Source organism: Rhinoderma darwinii, chromosome 11 (assembly GCF_050947455.1).
Source record: "Rhinoderma darwinii isolate aRhiDar2 chromosome 11, aRhiDar2.hap1, whole genome shotgun sequence".
In the NCBI taxonomy this organism is placed as follows: Eukaryota; Metazoa; Chordata; class Amphibia; order Anura; family Rhinodermatidae; genus Rhinoderma; species Rhinoderma darwinii.
This window is the reverse complement of record NC_134697.1, coordinates 70,683,756-70,703,839: the sequence shown is the minus strand read 5'-3', so window position 1 is coordinate 70,703,839 and position 20,084 is coordinate 70,683,756. Positions and strand designations below refer to the sequence as shown.

At 40.3% G+C, this 20,084-nt stretch overlaps 1 protein-coding gene across 1 annotated transcript in view; it reads right to left on the bottom strand.

The window, feature by feature from the left end:
- Positions 1 to 7,001: 7,001 nt before the first annotated feature.
- Positions 7,002 to 20,084, bottom strand: part of RET (ret proto-oncogene) — an 86,124-nt gene continuing 73,041 nt past the window's right edge. The window contains exons 15-20 of the mRNA XM_075841724.1: positions 19,908 to 20,030; positions 16,800 to 16,870; positions 15,766 to 15,903; positions 15,345 to 15,444; positions 13,114 to 13,261; positions 7,002 to 8,727 (exon numbers count right to left, since the gene is read on the bottom strand). Coding sequence (XP_075697839.1) covers positions 8,570 to 8,727; positions 13,114 to 13,261; positions 15,345 to 15,444; positions 15,766 to 15,903; positions 16,800 to 16,870; positions 19,908 to 20,030 — 738 coding nt within the window. The 3' untranslated portion in view covers positions 7,002 to 8,569. The remainder of the gene's footprint in view (positions 8,728 to 13,113; positions 13,262 to 15,344; positions 15,445 to 15,765; positions 15,904 to 16,799; positions 16,871 to 19,907; positions 20,031 to 20,084) is intronic.

The window sequence follows — 20,084 nt, the reverse complement described above, 5'->3', positions numbered from 1 at the left end:
TTAGTGTGAGAGGGGGGACATATGCTTTGGGGCATGCAACACTCCCGGACGCGCTAGAAATCAGCGATACATTTCTTTGCACACGTCCTTCTGAATTGACTGCATTATTGATACAGTAATTCAGCATTTGGGGCCCCACTTTGAACTGTGCCCAGGGCCTTTGTTTAAAGGCGATCCTGGCTGGGTGACATGTGCCTCCCTGGCCAGTCAATTAGTAGACAAGAAAGGCCACGCCAAATTGAATCCGGGGCCCTGCGTGCGTGACTGCGACAGGGGCCACTGACAACCTGGCCCGTAAAAGCAGTCGCGCACGCAGGGCCCCAGACTCAATTGTGTCCGTGTCCCTAGGACGCGGACACAACAGGCAGGGCTGGTGAGACAAAGGAACCCTTCGAGCCATCTACAATGTTCTGCTGGAACTGGCCTGGTCAGAAGAGACCAAGTCTGCATCGCTTTACAGAGGGCAGTGTGACACTATACAGGGCAGTGTGGCACTTGACAGGGGCAGTGTGGCACTACGTACATGGGCAGTGTGTGGTTCTATCTGCATAGGCACTGTGGCACTCTACAGGGGCATTGTGGCACTACCTACATGAGCACTTTGGCACATGGCTACTATCTACATGGCTACTATCTACAGGGACACTGTGGCACCGTGTACATGGGCAGTTTGGCATTATACATGGGACAGTTTAGCACTATACAGGGTGCAATGTGGCACTATACAGGGAAGAGTGGGTTACTATACATGGGCAGTGTGGCACTATACGGGGTCCAGTGTGGCATTAACTTTATGGGGGCCTGTGTGGGACTTTACAGGGGGCACTGTAGCACTATACTGGGGCAGTGTGGCACTATACAGGGTGCAGTGTGGCACTATACAGGGCGCAGTGTGGCACTATACAGGGGGCAGTGTGGCACTATACAAGGCATAGTGTGGCACTATGCAGGGGAAGTGGGGCATTATACAGGGGGCAGTGTGGCACTACATACATGGGCATTGTGTGGCTCTGTCTAAAGGGCCACTGTGGCAATGTCTACAGGGCACCGTAGCACTTCCTACATGAGCACTGTGGCACTATCTACATGGGCACTATCTACATGGTGCTATGGACCTGTGCACATAGACAATATCTAGATGGGTACTGTGGCACTATCTATAGGGGGCATAAAGGGGCATCATTACTGTGTGGGGCGGGGCAGGGCTGGCCTTAGGATAGATGGCGCCCAGTGCAAAATTATCTTTTGGCGTCCCACCCCAACATAAAAAAATGCCCCATAAAATAGTATAATGCCCTATATAGTGCCCCCACACAGCATAATGCCCCTTTAGCGCCCCCTTTTCAGTATAATAATAATATTTAATAATATATTATAACCCCTTCAAGGACACAGTATTTTGTCCTCTAATTGTGCCCACACAGTATTATGCCCCATAAGTGAAGTATATTGCCCCCTGTAGTGCCCCTACACAGTATAATGTCCGCTTAGTGGCCTCCACAGAGTATGATGCCCTCCTCACCTGGCTGCCACAGACAGCCCCTCCTTGTAGATAGTGCCCCTCTGTAGATTGTGCCATACACCCACCCAGTAGACAGTGCCATAATCCCCCACCTCCTCCTTGTAGACAGTGCCATACAGCCCCCACCTCCCCAATGTAGACAGTGTCATACAGCCCCTCACCTCCTCCTTGTAGACAGTGCGCCCACAAACAATAAAAATTGTACTCACCGCACAACGCCGACGACGGGATCCTTGCGTAGACCGGCATGATCCTGTAGCCTAGTACAAAAAATGTGTGACAAACACCTCTATGACAGAGATGGCTATGAGATCTTACAGCATAATCCGACAACTGAGTTTAAGAAAGAACTTAAAGACATTTTAGATGAGGCTAAAACCACTCTCCTTATTAACTCAGTGGAGTTTGATTACCTCCTCCCGAGCGCCCTGCTGCTTTTTGCAACCTTTTATTGCTTGCCGAAGATCCACAAAGGTGTTAATCCACTCAATGGCAGACCCATAGTGTTAAGTACTACCAGTCTCTGTCAGAATATTGGAATTTATTTAGATAAAGTACTTCGCCCCTTTGTGACCGCGTTTCCAACATATATCAGAGACACCACAGACCTCCTCAGACGTTTGGAGGGTGTTTAGTTCGAAAATGGCATGTGGCTGGCGAGCATTTATGTAGAAGCCTTATATTCCTCCATCCTACATGATATGGGGCTGTGAGCAGTTGAATTATTTCTGGCAACTAGGGGGTTGCAATTTCGTGCCACAGTAACTTCTTATTTAAACTTTTGAGGTTCTTATTAAGAAGGAACTACTTTCTATTTAATTGTACGTTTTACCACCAGCTCAGGGGCACTACGATGGAGAGCCCATGTGCCCCCACGTATGCCAACCTTCTTCTGGGCTGGTGGGAGGAGACTATTTTCTTTGGTGATGAGGCTATACCATTGATAGATAGGGTGGAACTGTGGACAAGATATATTGATGACATTTTTGTCATTTGGCATGGCACTAGGGAGGACTTTGTAGAGTTCACAAATGGGCTCAATACGAATGCGATAGGTCTCAAATTCACCTATGAGATCGATGCACACTCTTTACCTTTTCTAGATGTACTCATTGTTACTACAAATAAGGCTGAACTTCACACTGAGGTGTATAGGACACCTATGGCTACTAATTCCCTCTTAAGATGGGACAGTAACCACCCACTCCCTTTAAAACGAGGCATCCCAAGGGGACAATACCTCAGGCTTAGGAGAAATTGTTCATCGTGTCATGGCTTTATGCGTCAAGCAGGTGACCTCAGATCTCGCTTTAGGGATAGAGGACATCCTGATGATGTACTTAGACCGGCTTTTCAGATGGCACTCTCCAAAAAACATAACAAACTGCTTACTCCTAAAATAAATACTAGCGAGGGTTGTGATATGATCCGGATGATTACAACATTTGATAATGGAGCAAATGGAGCGAAACAGATCTTCAGAAAATATTGGAACATTCTTAAAATGGACAGGGACATCAGAGATGTGTTGGGTCCCTCAGATTACATTCAGGAAGGGTTGTTCTCTAAGAGACAGATTGGTTCATAGCTATTTTTCCCCCGAAATCAAGAAAGGGATATAGTTTGAGAGAAAAATTAAAGGCTGGTATAAATGTAGTGGCTGTATAGCATATAAATTTATATAATGTGGCAAGAGCTTTTTAAGCTCGATTACTAAGAAGATATTTAGAATCAATGATTTCATAAACTGTAGGTCACGTGGAGTTATCTATAAGGCAACATGTATATGCAAAATGGAGTATGTGGGAAAGACAATACGGGAGTTCCGTAAAGGAATTGGTGATCACATTGATGACATTAATCATAGGCGGGACACTCCTATCTCTAGACACATCAATACTGTACATAATGGTACTCTTAACCCCTTCCCGACATTTAACGTATCCATACACCAAAGTCGGGTAGGGGAAGTATGGAGCGAGCTCACGGAGTGAACCCGCTCCATACGATGCGAGTCTCGGCTGTTTGTTAGAGCCGACACTTCAGAGTAACCAGCGGCATTGCGCTCAAGCGCGATCCCGCTTGTTTAACTCATTAAATGCTGCGGTCAATAGCGACCACAGCATTTAAATGGTTAGAAAGAGGGGGGCTACACCCTCTAACAGCTCATTGCGCGCCCCGCAACGCAATCGCGAGGGGGCAATGGTTGCTATGGCTGCCTGGGGGCCAAATGAAGGCCCCCAGGTCCGCCATCTTTGTGCACCTATTAAGCACTGCCTCAGGCAGGGCTTAATAGATGAGTCAGAATCACGATATACTGCAATACATTAGTATTGCAGTATATCGTGCAAGCGATCTAACGATCGCTGGTTGAAGTCCCCTAGGGGGACTAATAAAAAAAAGTAAAAATGAGGTAAATAAAGTTTGTTTTTTTTGTGTAAAAAAAAATGTAAATTAAAAGTTCGAAAAAACCCCCTTTTCAAATTTTCCCCCTAGAGCATAGTAAAAAAAATAAAAAAATAAACATAATTGGTACTGCCGCGTCCGTAAAAGTCTGAACTATTACAATATATCATTATTTAACCCGCACGGTGAACGCCGTAAAAAAAATGTAAACGCCAGAATCTCTATTTTTTGGTCACCTAATCTCCCACAAAAAATGAACTAAAAAGTGATCAAACCATCGCATGTACACAAAAATGGTATTATTTAAAACTACAGCTTATCCCGCAAAAACATAAGCCCTCATACCACTTAATCGACGGAAAAATAAAAAAAAGTTATGACTCTCGGAATTTGGCGACACAAAATACATTTTCTTTTTACACTTAGGTTTTTACTTGTAAAAGTAGTAAAATATAGAAAAAATTATTATATATATTTGGTATCACCATATTCGTATTGACCCACAGAATAAAGTTATGTTGTTTTAATTACACAGTGAATTCCGTAAAAACGGTGCGCAAAAAACCATGGAGGAATCACTGTTTTTTTTATTTTGTACCCCACAAAAAAAAAATTCTAGTACATTATATGGCAAAATAAATGGTGCTACGAAAAACTCCAGCTCGTCTCGCAGAAACCAAGCCCTCATAGGACTATATCGACGGAAAAATAAAGACGTTATGGCTTTTGGAATGTGGGGAGGAAAAAACGAAAATGAAAATCTGAAAAAGGGCTGTGGCGGGAAGGGTTTAATGACTTGAGGTTTATGGGAATTGATCTTGTTGCTCCATCCGTGAGAGGTGGTAACTAGGATAAAAAAGTGCTTCAAAGGGAGACTGAATGGATCTTCAGATTGGGGACCGTTGCATCGGCAGGGTTGAATGAACAGATCAATTTTGACTGTTTCATTTCATATTATCCAATGCCCCTCTGAATCTGTGGTCTCTACCTCTCCCTATGGCCCTACACCATTCTAGTCCTCATAATTGTACTTTGTCCATATTGTCCCTCCGTGGCCCTAGTGTGTGCCACCAGCGGTGTGTCAATGTACCTGGGCGATCTCTGAGTGCCTCACAGCAGTGCCACTCTCCTTATGCACACGGAAACTCATAGTATTGCACTCAAAGGATTTTTCCACCTTTACAATCATTTTGTGTTGTTCAAAGGTATCTAAAATAAAAAAGGGGATCAACCTTGTAAATATACTACCAATTTGAGTCTACAGCTCCTGTACTGCCCCATTTGTCTCCATAGTTACAGACAACAGACAAAACCCTGTGTAGTTGGATTCTGCAGTCATACTTCCTTCCATCTCTCCCCTACCTCTTGGTATCATACACCTGGTAGATTAGATAAAAATTGGAGGACAAATAAAAAATAGGGTATTACTATAGAATCAGACTACACAGGATTTTTATTTGTGGTCTGTAACCATGGCTACGCACAGGTTTGAATAGGAGCTGAAGACACTAAAACAGTAATATCATTTTAATAAGACTATTTGCAAAGTTGCTTCATTTCTGTTTTTAATTTGAGATGTATTGGAGCAAAAAATACATATTAAAAAGGTTTTACCCGTCCAACTAGTTCTTCTCAATCTCTTAGCCAGGCCTCAATGGTTGGGTGCCACCAGTTCTTGATGAAGTGCCACATGCCTATCAAGTCCATCTATCTATCCATCCATCCATCCATCTATCTTTATGATTCTTATGACATAGAAAAGAAATTACTTGACGCATGTTTTGTTTTTTTTATGTGAATCGATGAGTAATTGTTTTTGCTTATAGATCCAAGCATTTTACAATTTTAAGTATCATTTGAAAGCTTTTAAACCAACTTATGGCTCGTGCACAATTATCATGGACACATTACCTTTGTATGCCCAGATCTCATACTGATGTTTTCTCTGTCGCAGACTGTACGAATCCAATAGAAAACAAATCGTGGCATGCTACAGCATAAGTGATCTATCCCAATGTTTAGACCAGAAATACATTCTCCTGTCTATAGGAGAGAACACCGTCGTACACACAGAGTCTGACACAACCTGTACGGCACTGCATGGGGGCTGTGCAACTTTATACTAAAGGAGACCTACATGCTACATGCCAGTGTGCGCGAGCCCTTATGTATCTCGTCATTGAATGGAAATCTTCATTTGTTATTCCATGGGGCTGAAATCTTTTCTGGTCATGTGAGGATTATTGTAATGAAACATGGACATTTGTAGAGTCCTCATCCACTGTGCTGTAAGACCACATTCAGACTTGGCATATTTGTTGTGGATATCCGTCTACACTAGACATATGCAATATATTACAGTGCAATGCTACTAAATGGGGTTCTACAAAATGTTTTTAAATCCACAGTATGCCTTATATGCTACTGATTTGTTGCAGAATCAAGCAACAGATTGGCAGCCACAGCAGAAAATTTACACTATGTCTGGACTCTGGCTAAGGCTATGTTCACACGCTTAACCAAAAACGTCTAAAAACGTGTAAAAAATGCCCCGTCGGAACAGAATGCCGTTTTTCCCATTGAAATCAATGGGCCCAGGTTTCGAGGCGTTCTGCTTCCGATTTTTCGGCCATTTTTGCCTCGAAATACGGCCGCAAATAAGCCATGTGAACATACCTTAAGGGTGTGGCCAGACTTAGCGAATTTGCGGTGCAGATTCCAACCCCAAATCTGCAACAATTTACAGTGCAATACAAGTGGAAGGGTACTCCAAACCTTATCCACATATAGCGGAAATAGGCCATAGGGCCGACATGAGCTATAACTCCATGGGCCCGTAACAGCCACAGTGGGTTCCTGTGTAGTATGTTTATTCTTGATGTGCATTTGTGTAGGCGTATATTCAAATTAAAAATGAATATAAGCATTCAATGCCTTGTGCCCTATTGTACAGTTTGCTATTTTTGTAGGGATTCAATTTGACAAGTTTAGAGCACAAAATACTTAGAAAAAGATGATTTTCCCAGGAATCATACAAAACACAACTTGATGACAGTAAAATGACATTTAGTAAAGGAAAAAAAACTAATCTGAATTAGAAAGTCAAACCTAGAATCTTTCTTTGGTACATTTCTCGAATGACAGAATGATTTATTTCTATTATAATACAATTCATCAATGGCATGGTTCATGGTAGAGCAGATACATAGTAACATTTCCATACTGTGCAGCATTTAAAATCACAATTTAATGTGACAGTCTGACAACCATGGTTCAGTGATAAGGCAAGCGCACCTAAACCATTTGTAAAGGTCCCTCACGTATAAGACACAAAACCATATATATGGAAGGCTCAGGCTTGGCAGAACATGTCATCTGTAGTGAAGCTAAACAATCAGTACAGCACGAGGAAACTCATAGTAGTTATAAAATGATGTTATGCTTCTTCTTTCAACAGGCCATCCTGATAGGCAGTCAATCCTCAAACACATCCTGTAATAAACTGAAATTATATCTAAAATATACAATTTTCTGTACTTAAAAAAATACATATAAAAGGAATATAAAATTGGAAACTGAGAAAAAAACAAAACCTGCTATTTGGCATCTCCTAGCAAATAAAATTTTGTCTTTTTTTGTCTATTTTATTTCATTGTTTTGACTTGACATCATGTCTGAAGACACTGTACTTGAAACCAACGTGGTCAGCAACACGGTCTTCCGCAGTAGTAGGACTGCACCTACAAGTTACTGAGATTGGGTTTGTGAATCTGTGCTATATTATGATGAAGAAACCATAAAAACAGTATTCCAGAGAAATATTTAAAATATAATCTAATTTTCTATAGGCTATATCATTTTACAAGTGACCTTTTCGAAAGTCATTCACAAGGTCCTGGTACAAACCAGTTTACATGTCGTTTTAATTAAGAGGTTTCAAAACTTTCCGATTGTAGGAACCAGTGAGAATAACCCCAATCTTTTTCATGTAACACTGTATGTCTGAATGTATATCTCGTTCCTTCATATACAGCAGATGCAATATGTATACATATACATAAGGTCAGTAAATGAGACAGGCAGATCTCTTGTACCGAGGCGCCCACACACATTAAATAAAATAACCATCAACTTACACTTTAAAAATAATATTTTTTTTAAATTAACATATGATCAAAAATAAAAAGTATACTTTTTTTTCACAGCAACACATACATGAGTGTACTGAATACAGACTATTTGTGCAACAGCAGCATATACAAAAGGTTCTACTTAGTTTACAGATCTGATATGTTGTAGGAAAGAATAACACAGAGCCCACTCCTGCTGCTTGGGAGTAATACATATACAGAAATATATATATATATATATATATATATATATATATATATATATATATATATATATATATATATAGTGAGGTGACTTGTGCAGCCCTCTCCGGCAGCCTTAGAGGTAGGTCAAGCTAAATTTTTGGAGCAACTGACACACAAGGGCAGCATTGGTTTGACCACTTTTCACTGGCACAAAGAACCAGCTAACGGACTTTCCATTTATTCTTTGTGTGGTGTGTTTTTTTACTTTTTTTCTTCCCCACTCAACACAATTGTGTTACCTTCTAGGGAAAAATAAAACTGATATTTAGCTATCAAACTTGTCCATAAATTTTGCCGTTGCGGGTGGAATCATCCAATTAGAATAAACACAGTCATTGGCATATCTTGAAAAAACAGACTTATTGGCATCGAATCTCGGGATTGGAACGGGGCTCTCTTCAGGCCAGTTCGGATAAGACATGCCTAAAAATGAAAAGACATAATTTGTTCTGCACTGAAGAACCAAAAATATATAGTAATAGCTTCACGTGCAGACAGTAAGGCCCTTGGCAAAACTCCCTTTTTGAGAAAAGTACACAAGCCATTGATGTTGCTACTGAGACACACAACATAATAGACATTGAAAGCTGAAAACTAACCATGGGGCTATTAATAAGTATTGCCACTTGTTGGACCTCAATATTTCTTTCCCCTGCCAAATAGTATATTAAAGAACATTGGAGAGTGCTAACAGTCTGATAATAGTGAAGGGACCTCAACAAGACTCTCTCTTCCATCCAAATTATAAATTTGAACATAACTTAGTAAATAATTTATGTTAGTTATTGGTAATTATGTTTCTTTTAATTACATACATTAGTATTTTATTGAGGCAGCCGTTTTTGCTAAAGGGACAACAGGAAGTGCAGCCATATTAGTTGTCACCTTCGAATTAGATTCTCAGTAATTGACGGTAAGTTGTCACTTTGTTATTGACTGAAATTAGTAAACTATAATTTTGGCACCATCAGTTGAAGAAAAGATCATGCAAAGGTGACAACTAGTATGGTAGAACTTTTAGTTGTCACTTTTGCAAAAACGGCAACTTTAGTCCTAACTTCTGGTTTACCAATATATGGATATTTTTGAATTTTTAGATGTAAATTCTCTTTAAACAGGTCAAGAGCTTCCATAAAAGGAATTAAATTAATATACTGTGTCATGCCTAAAGCAGGCCAGAGAGGGCAGTGGTTGACATTGGGATTTAAAGAACACCAAAAAGAGAATGGCCATTTTTTGCACCGGCGTCTTCAGCCTTTCATTAAGAATAACACAGTATATACCTTTTTAAAATTGATCTTAAACTAGACATAATGCAATATTTTATTCCCCTGAGTCACCATCTTATAGAAGTTAAAGGAAAACGTCATTATTTTCGCTCACTTATACTAGAATGGAACTTTTCCAAGTCGTATCAAAGTTAAAGTCTGTTGAAATTTGGATGTGACCCGATATCACAGTCATTTGGCGAGAAAGACTGGTTAAAAATAAAAGTAAAGTAGTTGCTCACAGCAACCAATCAGACTCCACCTAATTTTTCAGAGGCCCCTTGGAAAATGAAAGCAGCGACCGGATTTATTGCTAAGGACCACTTCTCCACCACTTCTTACACCAGTTTAGATTCATCTCCCACATTGAGTCACACAGACTGTGCAATGCAAAGATTTTACACAACTGGAGTCATGTTCTAGTCCTGGCTGCAGAAGAGCTCAAGATGACAATCTTTAATAGGAGAAGTGATGTCAAAGGGTCACATTATTAATTCTATGGTTACTTCTCTTTTATTTATTATGTATACAGATCAGAAATCGTTAACTAATCTTATTGTGTTTCCAAGGCAACAACAATGGCGAATGTCTGTGCAACAAGAAGCAGTCGTGAAACATGAGGGCAAGCAGGATATACTAAGAGGAGGTCCACCACGTAAGGTTGCAAATTAAGACTGAGTTTTCGTGAGGCCAATGTATGTGATTTTATAATCCAGGGTATATCAATGTTAATATTCTTACAAACATTGGTAAGACTCTTCCCCTTATTGTGTATGGGTATTGAACACAGAATAATGGAAAATCCCAAGTCTGATTCTTTAATTATTGAAAATCAGAAGCTAAAAAATGAAGGAGTTTTGGCAAGAACTATGCTTACTGTCTCAGGTCACCAACACAACAAGACACTTATACCAGAGACATCTCAACAGACAACATGAAAGAAACAAAGCAGATTGCAAAATAACTTGTACGTGGGATTGTCAGAATACGGTCATGTTTTGGAAAGGTGGGGTGTTAAAGAGGTAGTATAAGATCAAGGAACAGTGCCACTTGGGTAACTTTTTTTTTCCATGGGCTGTGTCCGGTATTGCAGCTCTGCCCCATTCACTTTAACAGGGAAGATCTGTAATACCAGACGGAGGCCCTGAAAATGAGTGGCATTGTTTCTTGTAGAGAGCAAGAATGTTCTTCTAATTTCATACAACCCCTTTAATGATATTCATCAACTCTCCACCAGAAGTCATATATATATATTTATTTTTTTGTCATTTTTTTTATAATTTTTTTCTATTTTTTTGTCATTTTTTTGTCATTTTTTACTCCTGGGTGGATAGCATTGAGAGCAAGGAACATTTTACGTTCATCTATGCTTGATTTTTATTTATTGTGTGAGGTTATGCCATGCAGATGGTAACTAGAATCTTCCTACACTCCAACTACAGAATGAAAGGTGGATATCTAACCACACGAGCCTGACAACGCATGTTTATCAGAATAAGATCTTCTTGCCAGAATTACAATGTGGTCATATTGCAATATTTGGAATATGGTCTTATGTCCAGAAGATCAAATGTTATTATTTTTTATGGCCAGAATTTAGGATATGGTTATCATTACTATCCAATGCTTGTTTTCCCAGTCATAATCATATCAATATGTACAGTAATACATATTACAGCAATAAAATGTAGTGGCACCTTAGAAATAAATAAAACTACTAGTAATGTAAAGTCTCTCGCCTAATCAATAATGCATAAAACTCTCAGAAATAAATATAATGATATAATTTGATAAGTGAATGAATACATCCAGGTTTATAATAAAACCTTAGTAATGAATAATAAAACGGCCCTGCGTTAATCAGATTTTATATACAGTATATTATAAATTATTTCATATTATGGTCATTTCAGCCATGAAAAGATACTGGTGCGATAATATTGTACCATCAAGTAGATAGATATGCCTCCTACCTCAAAAATGTAGAACAAGTCAACTTTTATACATCATTAAAAGTTTTTAGTTACCACACACTTGAAAACTGGAAGTCCCCTCTTACATAACTCTCGCCTCTAAACTATTCATTTCTACCGTTGCCCTTCAACATAACAAAGGGTAACTTCCAGTTTGTGCATCAATTACCTGCAAAATAGGTCTGTGAGATATCTAAGGGCAAGAACAGGGGTTTAACTATAGGGAGTGCAGAGGTAGAAGTCGCACCTGGTGTCTGAAGTGGCCCACATCAGTATTATATGGTAGGAGGGGGCCCTGTTTGCATTGTGTCCTAGGAACTTCAAGTTAGACCTCTGGGCAAGAAAAAATAATAATTCCAGAGAATTTGTGAGCATTTCCACCATAAAAAGGTTTGGTAAAACAGTGTTTTTGGGGCTTTGTTTTGGGTATCCCCACTAGGCCATGCTGTGGCCATGTTTCTTAGTTGTAAAAAGGAATTAAACTTCGGGCCTCCTTTATTAAAATGAGGCAATTTTTTTCTCTCTTAAGGCTGGATTCACACGAGCATGTTCGGTCTGTAAAGGACAGAACGTATTTCGGCCGCAAGTCCCGGACCGAACACACTGCAGGGAGCCGGGCTCCTAGCATCATAGTTATGTACGACGCTAGGAGTCCCTGCCTCGCTGCAGGACAACTGTCCCGTACTGTAATCATGTTTTCAGTACAGAACAGTAGTTCCACGGAGAGGCAGGGACTCCTAGCATCGTACATAACTATGATGCTAGGAGCCCGGCTCCCTGCAGTGTGTTCGGTCCGGGACTTGCGGCCGAAATACGTTCCGTCCTTTACGGACCGAACATGCTCGTGTGAATCCAGCCTAAGACTGATACATTAAGTCCTGTGTACATTGCACACACTGCTTAGGCCTAAGATTGAAGCTACTGGTTGTGATGAGACAGCATGGTTGGAGCAATAGACAATCAATTTATGAATGTTTTTCTCATCATTTAAACTTAGGAAAAGTAGTTCATTGCTTCATCAATAAAGTGTTTCAATTACTGGTGTTGAATATTTGTTCTCTAAGTATTAGTATAGTTTTGGTGTATAGTTTAAGCTCACATTTTGCCTAGACTCTACTGTTGACTACATGCACTACCAGATTGCTCTAAAGGCCAAGGTACATAAATGGAATGATTGCTGAATGGTAGGTGATCAAGATATGGACATATTGTATGTAAGTTATATATTAAGTGCTGTTGGGTCACGCCATACAATGTCAGATATGAGTTGGATTTAGAGCCTTCTATTTATGTACATAATTTCCTTGGCTATGCTTTAGGCACGTGTTTTATGGAAAATTTCTACAATATTGCTGCAAAAAATATTTAAACCGTTGGCATTTAAATTTTACAAAAAGGAAAAAAAAAAATCCAAATAAAATTAAACAGCTGTTGAAGCATAGTTTGATTTCTTAGAGACACACAGCCCTGGGTTGTTGAGAAGCAGAGTTCTATAAATGCTCAGATAGATAGTATTTGTCCTACTGGATAGCGTAGTTAGAATCTAGTAAACGCATGGGAAATTCTACCATAGAGTTTGTTTTCAATCCAAGTTGAGGGCAGAGTTCTGGGGAGTGGGGCATTATTACAGTCCACCAGAGGTGTCTCCTCTTCAGAAAGGCCATCATCATAGAGCATGGAATCTGCAGGAGTAGAGGCTGCAAGGTCCAAATAATCCTAGAAAGTGGAGTACAAAATGCATGTTGTAAATGCTTCCAAAAAATTCCAAGTCACAAAATGAGTGTTTTCTGGGTAAATTTCACACAGGATTTGAAACTAGAGAATTGACCTGGGCTGAACTTATTAAGGTATTGTGGCTGCCATAATAGGCATTGTGGCTCTCATAGGGGCATGTGGTGTGAAAGCAAGGAGCCAAAGACGCCTGGCAGGCAAACTCTACAGAGATGCGTGATGGCTGGTACAAGCCTTCATTCCGGGCTGATCCGGATGGAAATGGGGCAGATTTACTAATACTGTCTAAATTTTGGACTGTGTAAACTAAAGGCCCTTTTACACTGGGCAATTATAGGGCAGACAAGCGTTCATAGAAGGCTCATTGACGATAATTTCCCTGTGTAAACAGGGCAGCGATCAGCAGATGAATGAGCTCGATCATCTGCTGATCGTATCGTTTTAAAAAACTAAAATATTATCGTTGTCGGCAGCACATCTCAAAGTGTAAACAGGGAGACGCGATGCCGACATGATACAAATGTATCGGGGCGAACGATCTGAGTGAAGAGCACTCGTTCCCATACATAGCTCCTTGTGACAGGCGCAAACCAGCGCCGATCAACGAGATGTCTCATTGATCGGCGCTCGTTGCACCGGTTATGGCCGGTGTAAGAGGGCCTGTATACAAGGCAGTCATGAAATGCGCCACATTTATCATGCAGCTTTCACTACTTTGATAAATTTGGTGCATCTACCTAGACTCTTTTCTTCCTTATACCACTCTTGGTTGGCTTAGTTTATGCCAGTATTTTTAACACAAAATTTTGGTTCTTTTTTTGTTACACCATGTTGCCTCTTAAGTTACCCCCCCTTTTTGACAGACTATGCCCTCTTTCCCTATAAGTCACGTCCCCTTGTCGAGCATGTCGAAAAGAGTGGCGTGTACGCCAAAATTCTGGCCAATTTTGAATAGTAAATCTGCCCAAATGACTAGATTTAGAGAAGTCGTCAACTGTGAGTCATTGGATTGAAAGCTGTTTATTCTTTGACTGCAAAATCAGTACTGCATTTACCGGTCTGGTGTATGCTTATAATAATGGATCATGTTACGACGGTATTTTTAATATTTTTAATATTTCGATTTATGCTATACTTTCTTATGATGAGACTATGTGTTTGGGGGTAAGAACAAATAACTAGCCGCCCCTGAACTCCACCATTCTGGTAGTAAACCAGTAATCCGAGGTGTCCCAGGTGCTCATAGTCTAGCAACGCCTCTGCTGCTGACCTAGGGTATGTCTGGTTGTATAAAATTTAAAGGCATATTTGCATTCTTCAAATAAGTGCTTTAATAGTTACATAGAAGATTTATATACCGTATACCTTTATTAATTCTATAGTGCATGACTTCTCCTAGTAATATTTGTATTTGTTGTGTGTGAAGGTGATTAGAATAGGTTTAAAGGATGACATTTTGCGTGGACTCCATCTTGTATGGTTGGCATCCAGTTTGGATAGTTGGAATCCATCTTGTGGTCTGAAGGAGCCATTTTGAGATTAATAAGTCATGGTTGCTTTAATATATCTGTGAGCATTGTCTGAAACAATTCTATGTTATTAGTTCTTGAGATGAATGTTTTTTTATTTAGTCTCTCTCTAGTATGGAGAATACAGATGAATATTTACCTATTTTTGTGTGATAAGGAGCCGATTCTCCTTGGGATGCTTCTGGATAGTGACATTTTTTATTAGGGTATGTTCACACGCTTAGCAAAATACGTCTGAAATTACGGAGCTGTTTTCGCCTGAAAACAGCTCCTGATTTTCAGACGTTTTTGTAACTACTCGCGTTTTTCCTTGTCGTATTTTACGGACGTTATTGAAGCTGTTTTTCAATGGAGTCAATGATCGCCTATGATTTGAAACTGGATAAATCACTGGAGGGCGGGTACCGGTTGACATACCCTATAGAAAAATCAGTCCAATATATTCTGGCTCAGTTGTTGCGTCAACATTGTGTGTAATAGATTTGAGAAATAGACAATTCATCTTGAATATGACAGTGCTGTCTCCCTTCTGGACTCACCCTGCTTTTCACCATCATTTTCTCCAATTCTTTACTGATCTCACCAAATGTTGACCTCTTGTCTTGCTCCTGCTTCCAACATTTCAGCATAAGATTGTACCTATAAATTCATAGCACAATTAATGCCATTCACTTTTCTTTTGTTTGTTCAACTAAGGAAATGCCTATGAAAGTTGCCTAAATGTGCTGTAACATAACAGTATATAGCACTGAACCCTTACATATTGGCAATATGGTGGGCGAGAAACCCGCCTTATGCTTCAGGTATGTTGTAGTCAACTCATTCATATTAAAGATTTAGAGTTCCTTTAATATCGATGTGAACACAAGCTTCTTTAATCTTGAGGTTATTCTAGCAAGCAAAAATAATTCTTATCAATCATTATATACAAGGTGAAAAACAAGCAGACACCAGTCTTACATTTCATCACTGCAGTTCTCCGGCTTCTCCATCCTGTAACCAGTTTTAAGGAGGTTGAAGAGACGCTCAGGAGCAATACCTGGGTATGGGTTTCCGCCAAGGGTAACAATCTCCCACAGAAGAACTCCAAAAGACCACCTGTTACCAAAAGATAGTACATAAAGGCTATAATTAACGTATACCTCCAGTTACAGAAAACTTCCACTGCAGTATGTCTGGAGAGCTGAAGACGACCTATAAAATTGACTTGTAGTCAAAGTTCTTAGTCCTAAGTACTAAATAAGAGAATAAGAAAACTTATTTTAAATTAGTATATACTGCCACACAGCAATCCCCCTCCCCTTCTATATACTGCCAGACAGCAATAGCCCTCCCCTTCTATATACTGCCAGACAGTAATAGCCCTCCCCTTATATATGGTGCTACACAGCAATACCCCCAGTGTATATTACCACGCAGCAATTCTCCCTCCCTGTATATACTGCCACACAGCAATCTCCTCTCCCCTTGTATATAGTGCTACACAGCCCGCTCTCCCCTTGTTTATACTGCCACACAGCAATCCCCCCCCTGTATATTACCACACCGCCCCTCAAAAAACAAAAGATTGTACTTACCTTGCCACGCTCCCGTGATAAACAGAGCACTACACTGGCTCATGAGCGGGACGCATGCGCAGACCGGCGTAATGATGTGACGTCATCACGCCAGCCTGCGCAGGGAGTCTTCCCAGCGCCTTATAGGCTGCAGGCCTAACGTGGCCTGCAGCCTATAGTAATAATTTGTATCTTAGTCCTGAGGAAGCACATACAAGTGAAAGCCACTGCATCCGCCCGTCGCCCGTGACAGTGTGCAGGTTTTAAACTTTAGTGAGCGGGCGGACTGTGGAAGGTGCGCGGGCGCGCACCTTATAGGGAACACTGCTTGTAGTCTATTGGCCGTCTTCAGCTTTTGCTTCCTTAGTACAGGTAAAAAAAAAGATAAAAGATAAATAAAACAAAAATATTCCCCATAAATCGAAATAAAAAACTTACACGTCACTTTGTGTGGTGTATATGTGATCAAACAAGGATTCTATAGCCATCCACTTCACTGGTATTCTTCCCTGGAAATGAAAAGGGAAGGGAGAATTAAACATTTAACTATTTTAATGGTTAAATACTGAAAAATCAAACTTTAGGTATAATGGATTTCTCTACTGGCCCATTCTTGGGAAAATTTCTAATTGACAGGTCATAAAACACATAGTTGGTAAAACACATTTATTCTATTTCCTAATATGAAGTACACAAACAATGTTAGGGTATGTTCACACGCAGTGGTTTCGAACGTAATTCGAGCCACGACAAATTCCACCCAGTTTTCCCGGGTATAAATGGGTACCTCCCACATTGCTCCATGCCTGAAAAATGATGTTCCATACTCTGGCTTGCTGGTGGTATTACATTGAGACTGGAATATGAATTTTCTGTAATCAACCCTGTCTGAATTTGACCTCGACTGCCTGCCACCTGCCCTGCCTCTACTAACCGTGAGTGAACGTCCCCCGTCTGCCCTGACCTGTGATAGAACCCTGCATCTTGCCTGCTCTTATCGTACTTCGTCTGTCCAAGTCAGCCATTGTCAATGGAGCCTTCTGTGGGGGTACCAATCTGGGGATACTAGCAGCCAAGTCCACATCTCTGTACAGAGGTTCGCAACACAGTGGGTCCACTCCATCCCCTGTAGGCCCCGTCATTTCTCGTACAGGCCCCGTAACACTTATTGTACTGTGTATATCTCACAATACGTATGTGTTGTATCAGCATTCTGTAATTAGCAAAATGGCTTTTAAGAGTGCCACTATATTTTCAGACTACACAAGAATGTAGTGATTCTTGTATAACAAATAGACCATGTGTACAGTATGTTGGGTGACATATTTTCATAATTTTAGGGTGTACTGACTGTACATCATTGAGTGCCTGAAGTCATGCTACCGCACTTGAAGTTATGTGCAGTACTGACTTACACAAGACACTGTCAACGGGGGCAAGCAGAATTTTTGAATGGGAGTTTTCAAGTGGGTTGGTGCCCACAATAGAGACAGCAAAATGCCCCGTTAGCACAACCATTTATTGTAATATTTATTATATTGGATAGGATGGTGCAGCAGTTAGGGTCCTCTTACACGGCCCAACGTGGGACATGTAAAACGAGCGCCGATCAAAGAGCTGTCTCGTTAATCGGCGCTCGTTTACATGTCCCACGTCGGGCCGTATAAGAGGACCCTAACTGCTGCACCATCCTATCCATTATAATAATATAATTACAATAAATGGAGCTAGTATGGGGACAAGCGCTCGTTACCACACGGAGATGTGCTGCTGACAACGATAATATTTTCTGCTGCATAAATGATACAATCAGCCGATGAACGATCATGGGCTGATCGCTGACCTGTTTACACAAGGCAATGATCGGAAACGAGCATTCTGTGAACGCTCATTTGCCCGATAATAATTCCATGTACAAGGGCCCTTAGTGGTTGCCTTGGGCAGAAAAGGTTACTTATAAGGTGAATTTATTTAACCCCTTAACGACCAGGCCTATTTTGGCCTTAATGTCTACGCATAATTTTTTTTTTTTTCATTGTTGCATTCCAGTCATAACTATTTTTTTTTTTGTTAACATAGCCCTATGGGTGCGTGTGTTTTGCGGAACAAGTTGAATTTTTTTAATGGCACCATGTTTGGGTACATATAATATATTGAATAACTTTATTTCTTTTTTTTTAGGAAGAAATAGACAAAAAACAGCTATTACAGCATTGTTTTACGCGTTTTATATGTACACCTCTCACTATGCGGCAGGTCGGTACAGTTACGGCGATACCACATATGTATAGTTTTTTTTATGTTTTACTACTTTTAAATAAAAATAATTTGTTTTTTCATCGCCGCATTCCAAGAGCCGTAACTTTTGTATTTTTCCATCGACGTAGCCATATGTGGGCTTCTTTCTTGCAGGACGAGAGCTAGTTTCCAATAGTACTGTTTTGGGGTGCATGGGACTTATTGACTAACTTATTATATTTTGTGGGAATTGAAAAAAGCAATTCTGCCGTTGCTTTTTGTATTTTTTTGTACGGCATTCACCATGCGGTTAAGTAACATGTATTGCTCGAGTTGTTACGCTCACGGTGATACCATATATTTTATTTATTTTTTACACTCTTACAAAGTAAAACTACTTTTTATGGAAAAAATTGTTTTATTTTTACTGTGCAACTTTTTTTTATTTTGAATAAACTTTATTTCATTATAGTTTTAGTCATACTAGGGGACTTCACTATGTGATCTTCTGATCGCTGATACAATGCTTTGGTATATTCAGTAAATTGACAGGCACGTGCCTCTGGCATAGCCTGATAAGCAGAAAGTTATTGCAGGCCTGGGGGCCTTTGTTAGGCCCCCCGACTGGCAAGACAACCTATCAGCGGCTGTGATCGTGTTTTTGTGGGCCACCAATAGGTGACAGTGGGAACCTCCTACCTCTGCCAAACCACATAAATGCCATGGTAACTATTAAACGCAGCATTTAAAGGGTTAAATGGCCAGAATCAGTCACAGCCAGACTGTCATGGTGATCGTGTGGGCACACCTTCTGTGCCCGTGCAATGACAATCACGTACATGTACGTCAGAATATGAGAAGCGGGCCATTCCCATGACGTGCATGTATGTGATAAAGCACTAAGGAGTTAATAAATAAGTCCAGAATTCTTATAAAGTTCAGGGTTCTGTTTTTTATTTTTATATAAAGCATTTCAAATCCCCTGGTTTTCTTCACATACCCAGTGTAACATGATAGAACATTTTCTCACCATTACCACTAGAGGGAGCTCACCGCAAAGAGATTTTTACAACTCTCACTAAACTCAATAATAAATTCATGTGCAGTGAGCTCTACCTAGTGGTGACAGAACGAATTACAGCTTTTAACTGGATTTTGGGTTTCCTGTCACTAGGAACCCCCCAAGTGTGCCGCTGGACAACATTATGAGTCTGCAATTACTTGCTACTTAGTCCTGGGCTACTTTCTAATAGGTGCTTCATTGTAGCCAGTGCATGGTTAATATTATAGGTGTGGCAAATAAATTACCTTGCTTCTCTTTACGTATGAATCCTCTTCATAAACATCACGAGAGAGACCAAAATCAGATATTTTCATTTTACGACCTTCTGCCACAAGGACGTTTCGTGCTGCCAGATCTCGATGCACAAGCTGGTGAAATAACAGGTATACAATGTTTATATGTATAGTCTCTAAATATACAAG